The 14,615-nt window shown below is 36.9% G+C and overlaps 1 protein-coding gene across 1 annotated transcript in view; it reads left to right on the forward strand.

The window, feature by feature from the left end:
* Positions 1 to 4,434: 4,434 nt before the first annotated feature.
* LOC111604617 overlaps positions 4,435 to 14,615 on the forward strand; it is a 33,136-nt gene continuing 22,955 nt past the window's right edge. The window contains exon 1 of the mRNA XM_023322733.2: positions 4,435 to 5,333. Coding sequence (XP_023178501.2) covers positions 4,535 to 5,333 — 799 coding nt within the window. The 5' untranslated portion in view covers positions 4,435 to 4,534. The remainder of the gene's footprint in view (positions 5,334 to 14,615) is intronic.

Below are 14,615 nucleotides of genomic sequence, written 5' to 3' on the forward strand. Positions count from 1 at the left end.
CCAACGAACGCCGATGGTTGCCCCTGTGGGGTATGCAACGAAATTTGTATTTCGCTTCTTTCTGCTTACGTTCTGAATCTATCTGTGAGCCAGGTATTTTAGCTAAGCTCAAATATATAACTGAGTTATGGCTATGGAAAAAATGTCCTGATTTAGAAAATTAGCTTCAACTGAGCCAAATCCTTGGTGTGCTTATATTATAAAGCCTAACTGTATCAATCAAAATTAAATTATTCTGGAGCTCTCTAAGGATCAAGGTGTTATCTTTGCATAGATTAATGCTGTAGCATTACGTATCCTTTAAGTGCTTATAATGCATTTAATATTCTTTAGTTCGTTTGCGTGTTTAATGAATTTTTACAAGTCCTTCATTCTTAGAAGAGCCTCATAAGTTTTGTATTGAATTGAAGGAGCTGATCTTTTTATTTCCAAAGCCTCTCAATGCTATAGACTCGAGGTCTTTGATTTTTATTATGTTGAACATTTGGACAGATTTGTATATAGTTGAGATACTACTCTGCAGATTATGTCTTATGCATAAATAGCTTTCACTCTGCCAAGTTCTTAACTAATTTATCTATCCATAATGCTCTAACAACCCCTTGACATATTTTGTTTAATAAATCAATCAAAATATTTGTACTATATATAATAATAATATTAATTATTTTATTAATTAAAATGTGTGTTAAGTCCGCTGTACCTGGCACATGGCACCTGGCACCTGGCGTATGTGCAATATGTGCGTGCCACATATTTGCGCGTTGGCGTCTCGCTCGGCACAACATTTGATTAAAAATTCCACTTGGGCAAACAAAAGTTTTGAATGGAGGCCTTTTGCCTGTCGTTGCTGGATGAGTCCGAAAAACAGGAGCCTCCCCCCGTCGGCCCAAACTGTCATTTTGGCTGGCTGCATGCCGGCCACGTGCAGCATATAGCATTGCATTTGTTTTTATATTCTTGTTTTCTTTTTCTGTTTCGCTTTTCTTTTTGTTTGGGGTAGGCACCACTCGTTTAGGCAGTGCGCAGGATCCTGGCTAGGTGCTGGGTTCCTCTAACGCAGCCGGAAACAACCCCTAACTGCTGTCACAGTTATTGTTGTGCAATAGAAATGTAACAGCTCTACTGTGTGTGTGGGTGTATAGGAATGTGTCTGTGTGTGCGTGCATGTGTGTAGGTGCTGCTCGACCAACCCACACAGCGTTAAGCTGGAATTAGGCTAATTGTTGGCACAGCCAGCCAAACCTAACGTATACGAAACGCTGCCTGCCTAATGCTCAACTTGAGCACCACTGTGCTTACACTCACACACAGGCAAACGCTCACACTCTCGCTCACTCACACGCCCTCACACTCTCTCTCACACATTTACATTCATGTACGTGCATCTCGCTCGCACGCATTGGCTGCTGTTGGTAGCCAAACCGACGAATCCTAGCTGAATGCACAACAGCTGCCGAATGCCTTAAGCTTCGTGTCGAGCCGAAGTTGTTGTCGTGCCGAGGCTGAGGCTTCACGGACGCTGCTGCTGCCGTTGCCGTTGTCGCTGCTGCTGGCATTCAGTTTGCAGACCTTGGGCAAACGTATCGGACGTGGCTCGTGTCTTGTCGCGCAACGTGAAACGATAAACGCAACGTAGTTGTCGCCGTCGTTACGTTACGTCTTACGTACTCTTGCGTATCGCGTGCCGCGTGCTCGCACCAGCAGCAATATGCCAATATTTATTATTGTCAATATCAACAGCCAGCAAACCAACAGCTGCTGATGCTGATGCTGATCCTTGGCTCAGCAGCCATTCAGGTTCCCACGTTTGTTTATATAATTTGTTTAACTCTCTGCATATGTGTCTCTATATCTGTGTGTATGTGTGTGTTAACCTGTAATTTCCACCTCTCGTTTATTTATTTACGTTCTTGTTTCAATGTTGCCCACTGTAATTGGTGTTTTCTGCTTATTTTTGAATACCACAATTTACTTTCCCCCACCTTTCCAATTTGAATGTAATTAAATGTAATTCAATTGATGTTGTTATTAAACTATATATTAATCTTATATTGATGTTGTTATCGATGTTTTCCAATATATAAATATAAATATATAGATAAGTTTCCTTAAGTGTTAACTATATGTGTTTCTATGTGTTTCTGTGTCTAACTTTATATTTGTTGTTAACTGGGTTTGAATTTCAAGACTTCACCTGAATATTGAATAACTACGATTTCTGTGACTTAACTTAAAGTTCGTATTCTACAATTTAACTGTTAACATAAAACACAAACTATGTATCTTAATTTTAATTTAATTAACTTGTTAAAAGTGACAAAATGTATTTAAGTAAAGTGACTAAGCAAAAACTTATTATATTTGTCAGAAAAAGATCTGTACAGAAAGTTCGGTTATGTTTAAGGCATCTAGAAATTTTTTATAGGAATGATTAAAATTTCCGTAAGTTTACGAGCAACTGAAAACAAAGCTAAGAAATCTCGAAAAAATTATTAGAATTATCAATTTAGACTTCCACAAAAAGATTTTTATGTAAGACAAAAAAAATTTCATTCACTTAAGTTTCAATATTTCATTGTTAATTGTTTGTCTTTAATGTTGGAATGTATATGGAAAACTATTTTTTTCATAGCTATTTCTTATAGGACATAAATACTGATAAGAAATTTGGTCTTTAAAAGTGTATCTTCTAAGTATATGGATATCATTTAAACTATTTTACTTAAAATTATTTATATTATTTATAAATTATTGAAAAAATGTTTTTTTTTACATTTATAAAAAATATATTTAGAAATATAAAAAGCTTTGAAAAAAGTTTGAAAAAAATATTTTAATATCAAGCTGTTTTTTATAAATTGTATATTTAAATTATTTGTAGAATATAAGGAAGAGCATACACCAAATAATATTTATAAAATAAATCATAAAATAATTATAGAATTAAGGCTTTTACTAGAAAAGTGCTGAACAATTTTAAATTAAAGATCACACCTGAAGAATTATACTTACTTACTTCAAGACTACATATATGCGTTATAGAAATGAAATTGAAGTGCTTAGTGACAATATATTATAAAAAACATTGTGATAAGAGTGAAATCAAAGACTTTGTATAAAAATGTTGCGAATCAAGGAAAAACAATAGACAAAACAAATAAGATAGTTGCAGTCGTCTGTATAATACTCGTTCGCGTTAAGAAAGCAACTAAATTTTTGAAAATCTTGTTGAACTTCCAGTAGTCTTATTATTAAATCAAAAGGTCTATTCTTAGAGCTGATTAATAGTGCAAAAACTGCAAAATTTGATGAGCATAGCTTTAACACTGTGAAATATTTTATATTTATTTATTTATATTTATATTTATATATCGATTTACCACAAAGCCATAAATATAGAAATTTGAACATGGCAGTTGTATATATTAACTTACTTGAAATATAAGGGAAAGTAAAGCGGTTTATGTTTGGAAAAATATAATGTATATCTCGAACTGAAACCCTGCAGTTGATATATGATAAAAAGTTTAGCACTTTATAAGAAGAAGTCAAGAGTAGAAGAAAGTATGTCTAAAGCAAGTATAAAATACAAATATTATCAAATATTTCTAGTCACAATTGAGACGAAATCATGTGCATAGCAAGGACAGACGTAGGTAGAGGCCTTTTTATATTGCATAAAACCTATATGCTCTGCTATCATTTCGTGATGAGTATTTTGAAATAAGATATGTGGAGAAGGAATTACCAATTTGTAAGCCAAAATACATAGGTCTAAGGCAAATCTAGTAAAGTAAACTCTAGTTATATGTTAGGTATAAATATAAAATAAATATATATATCTATATATATGAGCTATATTCCACATTATCTCGACTTACTTTAATCACATGCTGTCAGTTGACAGCTTTACATGATGAAGCAAATAAACGTGAGATGCGTAGATTTTTCTGGTTGTTGTTTTTGTTGTTGAAAATGTGGACAACAAAACGTGAGTTGAACTTTAGTTCAAGGCCATTTGAAAAGTTTTATCTAACTGTCATGTAAGGTAAACATTTATAGTGAGATAAGCGCAGAGAACTCCCAGATCATAAATGTGGAAATTATTATAAGTATTATATATAGCATATATATGTATTTATTGTATGTCTCTACACGCCGGCAACAGTTGCTGTTGTGCAAAGAAAATTAAATTTTTGTCTGTGTTGTGTCGCGTGTGTCAAGATAAGGCAAACGGGAATATGTTACTTATCAGTGACATTATCTCAACTCAAGAACTAAGCCCAAAATCTCAACAAAAAATATATTACTGAGAAAATATATATGTATATATATATCTATATATATATTCAAATTCGTTAAGATTTGAATTTGCAGGAAATAACTTAAAGCGGCGAAGCGAACGCATTAGTTAACAATTAGATTGCAAGGCGCGCAGATGCCAAACAAGTGAAGTGAAAAGGAAAGACTTTAAAAGCGTTAATCAAGTGCAAATCTAGATATATATATATCTATATCTATAGCGATATTTATGGCTGGTTATCGCGCTTTGCCATTGGCGCCAGTCACGCCCACAGCGGCTGCTGCTGCCGTGCAGCCGAGCTCGACTATGGCCTACGCCCACGCACACCATCAATCGCTGACGGCGATGTCGAATAACGGTATTATCTATCAATCGGCGGTGCACGCCTCCATACATAGCTTGAATACAGTACAAAGTCAGCATCTACAACGCTCATCAACCACGCATCATCATATTTTAGCCACGGCAACGGCCACGGCGACGGCAGCAGCAGCAGCAGCGGCAGCGAACGCAGCCACAGCCGCGACAGCAACAGCAGCGGCGGCAACCGCAACGGCAGCAGCAACCGCTGCTGTAGCAGTAGCGCTGCCCACGCCAGCAGCAGCAGCCGCCTTACAGCCGACGGCAGCAGCAACTGCAAATTATGGCCAACAGCAACATATGCAGCAGCAGCAGCAGCAACAGCAACAGTTGCAGCAACATCAACAACATCAGCAGCAGCAGCAACAGCAACAGCTCATGTTGCAACATCAGCAGCAGCAACATCAGCAGCAGCAACATCAACAGCAGCAACATCAACAGCAACTGCTGCCCCATCAGCAGCAACATCTACAACAGCAGCAGCAGCAGCAACAGCAACACATGAGCTTGACGCCCGCTCTGCACCACCACCACCATCATCACCACCACCACCAGCAGCTGTCGCTGCACCAGAACCACCTGTACTTCAATGGCCTGGGCCATCATCATCATCATCATCGGCAGATCTTTAGCCACTTGCAGAGCGCTCTATTGCCGCTCAGTGTTAGTAAGTATGCATGATGTGGGGCGGGCCGTTGGGCGTGGCGCGATCAAGCCAAGTTTGTATAACGATTTTCAAGCATGCTTCAATGTCTAATTTAGCCGTTTTTAGCCATTTTCTAGCTGTTCAATGTTGTCTCTGTGTTTATATTTGTTAAATCTTTAAAGTTTTCAACTGGCCACATTAAATGTCTCCATTTGTGTTCTTCTTCGTCTTCTTCGACCCTTTTTTATCGTCTCATGCAACTCATTTTCATTTTATAAACATTTCATTAAATTTTATTTCATATCTTCCTGGTGCAATAATTCGCACGCCATTCCACAAAACGCGTACGACTTCGCGTTTATTGTTGACACAAAAGGACATGCACTAATACCAATACAATACACACACACACACACACGCACATATGCACACACTGCCTGGGCATGGACTTTAACGAGTTGCGAGCGCCTCAATCTAAACTACAAAACAATTGAAAACAAAAGACACCAAAGACTCAGGTGTTTCCAGCCTTTCAGGTGTGTGCCTGCATGTGTTTAGGTGTGTGTGAGCGTGTGTGTGTGTGTAGCTGCTTGAGAGTGCGTGAGTGTGTGCGATTTTATGCCGCTAACAATGCAAAATATGCCCAACATTTGCGTTTTTATGTCCTAAAACCCATTGAAAATCTATTTCGGGCTGGGTATTTCGGTTCTGTTTAGAAGTTTGTAACAAGCTGGCGAGCTACTAAAGCTACATGTTTTCTTTAGAATTAATTACAATGATATCTTAATTCTTAATAATTCTTAATTAGGCAACCATATTTCATACAAAAATTGGAAATCCAAATCTGATTAAATTATTTTTAATCCAGATATGCTAATCATAGCACCAGCTTGAAGCATACAAAATAAAAATAAAAATAAAAAATAATAAATAAAAATAAACAGGAATAAATGAAAAATATTAAAAATTAATAATAAAAATATATAAAAATAATTTTCACAATATTTTTATGTCTTAACGTGGTTCTTAAAATAAGAATAAATCTTAAAAAATTTCCTTTAATTCCATCGTACTCAAGTACCATCAACCAATAACATCTAATGCAAACATTGTTCAAGAATTTATATATTTATATACCTGTATTCTATATATTATATATTAAATATATATATATCTATGTATTATACCATACAGCAAATCATTTCATTTGGTTATTTGATTTTTAGATGCGTTTTACACAAAAAGAAAACTTTAGTCAAGCCTCAAAATGCAGTTTTTAAGTATATATATCAAGCATTAATCTATGATCTGCTCTCAGTATGTCTATCCTTTAGGCTTTTTAGCTATCTACATTCTTTCATCTAAGGGTATCTGCTAGTCTCATAAGGACTACACCTCACCTAACTCTGTTGTTGTCCACATTACGTTTGTCGTTTGTTTTACGTTTTTCGGTTTAGTTTTTTGTGGCTTTGGTTGTGTCTTCCTTGTCTTTTGTTGTTGCACATTGAAATATGTCAGCAATTGTGCAACGGGGTTTTTCACTGCGTGCCACACCCACTCGCCTGCTCAGCTGCCCCGTTAGCCATTGTCACATTAGATTTTGTTGGGCCCGACGGCAGCTTAACTTTATTATTTTAACTTAACGGCATTTTAAGTGTTTTTTATATGCAACAAACAATGACAATAGAGCTTTATGTGTGCGTGTGTGTGTGTGTGTGTGTATGTGCGAGTTAACATTTCATGCAACAGCAATCGCCCCCATAACAAAGTCGTTTCTCGTTTATGAGCAGCTTCATTATGCGCGTTTTGTAGCATACTTTTCAGCTGCCGCTGCCGTCTCTCTCCCTCGCTCAACTCCACTTAAACACTCCATAACCATGCTCTGGCCCGCCTCTTGCAATCACAGTCGCCGTTTTGTCACTTGGGCACGCTAAAAAGTTTTGCAACCAAAGTGCGTCAATGAAAAACCAACAAGTGTGCTGCATGTGTGTGTGTGTGTGTGTGTGTGCGTGTTTAGTTGTTGCTATATATGTTTGTTGTGGCAGTCAATTTTATTGTCTTTGGCATGCCATTGTTCTGTGTAGCAGCTAAAGTGCTCGACTCTACTCCAACTCTGTCTGTCCCCCTCTCTCTCCCATTCCTCTCACTATATCTCTATCTCTCTTGCTTGACCTCATTGACAGGCTACCTAACTCTACCTTGACAGCACACATTTAATGCCTCTGATAATTCAACTTAAGCTTCTATAGCTCTATGAAAATGATAAGCTATTTACAGTAGGCATTCGATAGGCAGAACTGCCAGTTATTGTTGTTAATTACTTTTGTTAATTACTTTTAATTGCTATTAACAGCATATTTTATATATGAGTTATATCAGTTGAAAACTTAAGGTTCTCTTCAAAAGAACTGTCTACTTAAGAAGAATTCCACAGAATCTGATTTATATAATAATTTAAATAGACTAGAATTGAATTTAGTCGACAGCTTTCAATGTTGCTTTATTTTTTGTCTAAGCCTAATTGTAAATAAAATAAATTTGGTTAAGAGTCAAAAAGTATTAAGCAAGCGATATGAGAAAGACAAAATTAGAATATTTTTCATTTTGAAAATGCAAATGGAATTAAGAAAAGAATAAAGAAAGACTCGAACCTGCACACCTTTGACAATACTAAAACTTTACAACTCCATCGCAATTTCGATTATTTGAATAGAATTTGACTACACGTTTTAAATAACAAAAAAATATTTAGGGTATAAAAAACAAGCAAAAGTGCAGTGCGAATATATTCGAACATGGATACAATTAAATTTTCCGTCTAATTTTTATGGCTAAATGCAAGCTCAACATTTATCTATGACAAAGCTTAAAGCTAAAAATGAATTTCAAACACATTTGACACATTTTACAAAAGTACTCGATACTAATGCATATAACAGTTGCATGTGCGAGTATATAACAGTTTGCAGTAGCAGCAGCAGCAGCAGCAGCAGGATAAACTTCAAGCATTTGTGACATTTTATAAATGTATAAGCCACAATGTCAGGGGAGCCCAAAGTGTGAAAAAGTAATAAAAGAAGAAAAGCTAAGAAAAAGAAGTCCAAGTCGAAGTCGAAGAAGAAGCAGAAGCAGAAACTGAAGTCGCAAGTTGACAAAATTTTAATAAGGCACTTTTGCTGGCCGCCTTTTGCATGCCAAACGAGCCACAGCCAGTTGGCCAAAGTGGGCGCACAGTGGGCGTGCCCAGCTGACCAGCGTGCCAGCAATAAAAAATTCAAAATGTTTCACATGAGGCAAAAAGTCAGGAAATGAAAAGGGATTTGTCAAAGATCACGTACTCAATAAATATTGCCCCATGAGCCGCACAGTTGGCTTCACTTTAGAAACGGACTCAACTCCTTCACCCGCTCCATGTGTGTGTGTGTTTGGTATTTTAGCTGAGCCTTTAATTTCGTATCAGTTATGGGCTACAGCTGTGGGCGTTGCTTTTTCTCTTCTATTTTTTTTGGTTTTGATGTGCGCCTATTAATTTCCATTCGCTGTCGAAGGCAATTCAATTAGTTTTGAGAGTTATCCTGGCTGTGGCTCTCTCTGTGTGTGTGTGTCACGGAAGGACTTTACGTGGCACGTAATATATACGCTCATATTACTAAAAGCTACATAAATCGTGCCTAGAAAATGTTAAGGGCTTTAAGCGTTTGCCAAATTTATGGCCAAAGTGTTTTAAAGTTAACTTTAAAGCAGGCAAGGACCTCTCTCGCCTGCCCTGTGTGTGTCTGCCTTGTTGTTTAGCCTGATCGATGGGCAAATGGTGACAAAATGCAAGGCCTACGCTTGGCATGTTTACAAGCCAACTACGTTGCCTACCAGCTGCCGGCAATGGTTGTCCTGGCTGCCGACCTGCCATGTCCTTGCTGCTGCCTCGGCCTCTGCTGTTGGGTGAAAAGTCGAAAAGTGTTTGCCAATGCCAAAATTCCAAGCAATTAAATCACTTTGATGCTAATTTGGATTAATATGTTGTTGTCTATGGCAATTTGTTTGGACCAGGCCAGAAAGCTGCTGCTGCTGCTGTTGCTGCTGCTGCTGCTCCTCTTCCTGCCAGCTCCTCTTCGAGCCTGTTGTTCTGCTGCCTTCAGTTCAGGTGTTTTCGATTAGCTCGCACGCAAATAGATTTATTGTACAATGCGCTGCTAAACGTTGGTCACACTCACACACACACACACACGCACACTACACGGCCACACACACAGCTGCATTTTTGTTGCATTGGCAGCCAGAGGCATTTGGCTGCGTTATTTATTTGGCTTATCGTCCGTCCCTTCGATTTGTGCGTAACAAAAATTTTGTGCTACATTTGTCGGTTAGACAAACAATTTGTTGGAGGCCCAAAAACCCAAAAAACACCCCACGCAGCTCTCAAACTCCCCATTTCAATTCCAATTCCAATATATTGAATGCCTCTCTCTCTCTCCCCCTCACTCTCTCTCCCTCTCTCTCTAACTCTGTGTCTGTGTGTCGCTGTCTTTATTAGCTTACACAACCATATTAATTTTGTTAGATAAATATTAGTTTTAATACCTGTACTTAATATAACATCATCAATGGGGTATATGACGTTATAATGTGAGAAGGCCAAAAGCTGTTAGCCCTCTTTTCGTATTATAGCTTATGCAGTTTGTCAGAGGTGTTTCAGAAGCTGTATTAACTGAGATAATTAAACTTATTAAAGTTATCAATGCATTATAGAGTTTTCAAGTGCTACCTAGAGAAGGCAGAGAGAAAGAGAGCTCGAAGCTAACTTAATATTATGCTTTAATTAGTATGCTAAAACTCTCTAAGGAAGATGAGCTATTTATAATGTAATATGCTTTTTTGGCAAAATATTTGATGTCTAAAAAGATTTTTTTAAATTGGTAAAACGCTTTGCTCAGTCACATTTCTGATTGAGATAAAGTTGAAACTTTTAACTACATTTTACACTCAAATGTGAGAGATGATTGGGTAAATGTTTTTCGCATTAGGAAACTACAGTTTAAATATGCTTTTAGAATCATAACAAGTGCAATAGAGACTTACAGTTGACTTAGCTGCAAAGGTTAAACGATGAACTGGCAGAGACTAGAGGGACATAGTTGTAGATAGCTAGCCAATATTTTCCTGCATAACTTTAAGGTTTCAATTACATTCCTAAAATTAATATTTAGAATATTTACTATTCACGGTGTTTGTAAAACTACAAATTTGGTTTTATTTTACTTACGCAGTTTCTGCTACAGATTCCCTTCAGGTACAGCAGTCAGGCTCAGTGTCCTGCACATTCATATAACTGAAATTAAAAGTAATTCAAATATAGAGGAAATATAATATAGATTTGTATTTTTAAAATTGTATCAATCATATATATATATTTATGATTGTATCGTATATGTCTGTTAACAGCCAAGAATAAAAAACTAGAGTAGCCCCTAGCACATCAAGTTTTTACATATTCTAAAAATTAGTTTAAACAAGAATTCGAATTTCTCTTCAGTACGTTAAAGTGTATAGTCGAAGTACATAGTATTTCCTGCATATAAAATCCTGTTAACTTGTCTTTAAGTAATTTTTAAAAATTTCTGTATAACTATATTGGGTATTTGGTTAGTCGATCATAGCCTATTTTGTGCCTGCCCTTATAGTTATTAGTTATTTCGGGGCATTTAGATTAATTTGCTTTTCGTGCAACGCAATTTGGGTTTTTATGTATTTTTAATGGAGCAGCGCTTGACTAACTGCTTCCATGTGTTTTTCGCAGCGCTAATTTCATGGCACTTTAAATGTTTAATTTGCAATTTATGTAAAAACCAAATACACAAATATATATATATAGTGAAATGTATGTAGTATATGGATATATCTATACATTTGTGTTTGCCTGCCAGGCAAATACTTGGCCACGTATTTATGACTTCTTGATAAATACTAGCATTAAAATAAATTACACCTTTCGCTGCTAAACAGACAAAAAATAGGAGAGAATGAAGTAGTCGGACGTCACCGACTGCTTAATACTCGTTCAGGAAGCTAACTGAAATTTGATGATGCAATCCAGGCCTAAAACTTGTAAGGCCAAGCTTTTATATATGGCCTTACCTTGTCACATTCAGAAGAGACAGAAATTACTATAGAGCAGAGGTATTCAATCTCTAAGTCTCTGAAAACTCTACTTAATTCCGATTCGGCAGACTCTTAGTAGGCGTGCGAGGCTGTGATGCTAACCCAAAAACTATAAAACATATATAGTATATCCTCAAGATATGCACGCTCTCAATGCGCTTATCTATAAATGAACTTCATATTTTAATGTATAATACGAAAAACCAATATACACGCTTCACTCGCTTTCTGAACGAGTATAACAAGTAGTCGTAGATAGAAGAGATATATGTGAATAAACTATGGAAAAAATATATATTTATTTTAAATAAACACAGAGGTAACCGCAGGCCGAAAAAAATGGGAAACAAATATATGTAAAGCATGAAAAAAATGCCATATTTGTGCAGAGGTGAAAGGGCAAGGCTAAGGGTTGGAGAGGTAGAGAGACTTTACTGAAATTCAGCGACTGCATATTAATATAATTTGCAGCCGCGACTGACCGTATACGAAAAAGTGCCCGCCACAAGAGTCGTAGAGCACCTTGCAAGGGGAAGTCATACGTGTACGTGTACTGCCAAGACGGACTGTAAGACAGAGACAGTTAAGCAAAAGTTTGCAAAGTGCATTACAATTTTTATGTGTAGCTTATGCCATGGGGGGGCTTTAGCTAGAGATGAATTTTTATTTGTATTCATTATGACCTGTAAAGGTCGAAACAGAATGGGGTATATATGGCTGTTAAAGAAATTTGTAGAGATAAAAATGAAGAGGTGGAAGTAGAGGAATGTTGATGGTGAGTTGGAGACATGGTGAGATGGAGAAACTGAGAGATGAAGACACTGAGAATGGAGAAATGTATGCAGAGATATATAAAAATATAAAGATAAGGAGATGTATAAATAGAGATCAATATATGGAGAGATGGAAAGATAAATATGGATAAATTCAAAGATGGAGCTGGAGAGCTAGAGATAAAGAGTTAGAGGTAGGGACAAATAGAGATAGAGAGTTAAGGAGATCAAATTAGGAAATAGCCATGATTCCCTTGATAGGTTTAGTTATGTATAAAATATAATATCTGCCAACTACAGAGTGACCATAAGGCACAGCTTTGCCATTTTTTGCCATTCATATGAAAATCATTTAGGAAATGTGAAATTTTTGCACTGATTTATACAAGGTAAAGGAACGTCAAAAAGAAAAGCGGAAAACAAATGAAATGCGCACGTAATTGCATTGAGCCACGTAGACGAGAAGGAGAGAGTGAGATAGAGAGTGAGGTGGAGAAAGAGCAGACGGGCAAAGCAGCTGCTAGAAAGAGAGAGAGAGAGAAGTGCCTAGGATAGGGCTTAGGTGCAGCTAAGCACTGTGTCTTGGCGGCTTTGACAATGCTGTCTCTGTCACTCTGCCTTGCTCGCTGCCTTTGTCACTCTCTCGCTGCCGCTGCCTCTCCCTCTGCCAAGCCCTCATAAATGTGAATAATTTATTGCATTTGAGCAGAGCTTTTGTTTGGGGGGCCTTCGCCCCTCACCTCCTCAGCTCATTTGCTTTGTTCTATGGCATTTTGGTTAGAAATTCATTAATAGCACTTTTATGACTTTTCGAGAAGCAGACGGAACTCTTGGAGTTTCATGTACTCGCGCGGAGGGAGTTCCATTTCGGCATTTTTATGTTAATCCATGACCTGCCTTGCTTTGGCTTTGGCTTTGGCTATGGCTTGCCATGAAGTCAGTTGAAATCCTTCGCTTTGGCATTTAAAGGAAAACAAAAATTGCATAGCCTTTGGGGTTATTACTAATTATTGTTTCGCTCAGTTGGCTGACACGCTTATTTGCTGTTATGTGTCTTTTAATTGCTGTTGCTGCCACATAATATGCAACATTTTGTTGTTGCTTGCCGCCCAGCAAGAGAAATGGTTCCTTGCAACGCAATCAACAACAATTTACATGAGCTAAACGCGAGTGACATGCGGGCAAAATGATTTTTATCAGCCGCAACGTATCTTTCTCTCTCTCTCAATATCTCTTTCTCTCTCTGTGTATCTTTGTATAAATCATGCCTCGCACATCTGTCATAAGTCATAGTTGTTGTAAATTTATAGAGAAGTTTACTTTGTGCTACTCAAGATAAACGAAAAACGCGTTGCGTCTCGCTTGAGTGTTTCATGAAGCGTGTTTCTATGTGTTTGTATATACGCAGTATACCCTGTAAAATGAGCCGAGTTTGTAATACAAATAGCCAATAAACTATGCCTTGTAATAAAATATATACATGCTTGTTATAAATTGTTTATATTAGCAGCTATATTTCTATTTCTAACTCTTTAATCCATTTGATATTTAGCTTAGGAAATGCTTATTGCATCTGACTTCTATCTATCTTAGATATAACTTAGACTTATTGCCCTTCTACCTTCCGTGCTGCCTCGTTCCTTTCTTCTATCTTCGATCTTCTCTCCACTATATTTTCAATCTATTTTGAACCTACTTTCTATCCATCTTCATTTCTGCCCTTCATCTATTTCTGTTTTTCGCTGTTTATATCTTTGATTTTTCTTATATATCTTCTATCTCACTGCAACACAAATCCAATATATCTTCTATCTAGGTTCTACTTATCATCGACCTATTTGTATTACGTCTTCTAAAGTCGCGACGATGTGATTTCTATCTACTTTCTTTAATTTTCTTGCCTCAAGTAACTTGTCAAGTGCAGACCAACATTAAAGTAAGCTATATTCTACTCAGGACTATTGATAATCCATATCTATTGAAAGATACTTTGTGGTCAATCACAACCTAAATTGCCAACTTCTTTTATACCTGTGTTTATCATTATAATGAATACAACACTTAAGATTGGCTCAGCTGATTTATTAAAAATAAACTTTAGGCGCTGTTTTTAGTCTCGTCTATTAATAAATTACGCCCAGAATTCCTGGAACTCTTTAATATTAGCTCACATTGCTCATCTTTATCAAAGTTGCCACACCAAAATCCCCAACCGTATATGATAATCAGAGTTCCTCATTTGTCTGTATTACTGTTATTATTATTATCTATAAAGTTTCTATAAAGTTTCCTCAACAATGACGTCTGTGGCCTTATCACTTTTTTCTATGTCTGCTTATTGGGGTTTTGGCTGCGACGTCATGTGTGTGTGTGG

This window comes from Drosophila hydei, unplaced genomic scaffold (genome assembly GCF_003285905.1).
Source record: "Drosophila hydei strain 15085-1641.00,03,60 unplaced genomic scaffold, DhydRS2 tig00008125-arrow-arrow-pilon, whole genome shotgun sequence".
NCBI classification, from domain to species: domain Eukaryota; kingdom Metazoa; phylum Arthropoda; class Insecta; order Diptera; family Drosophilidae; genus Drosophila; species Drosophila hydei.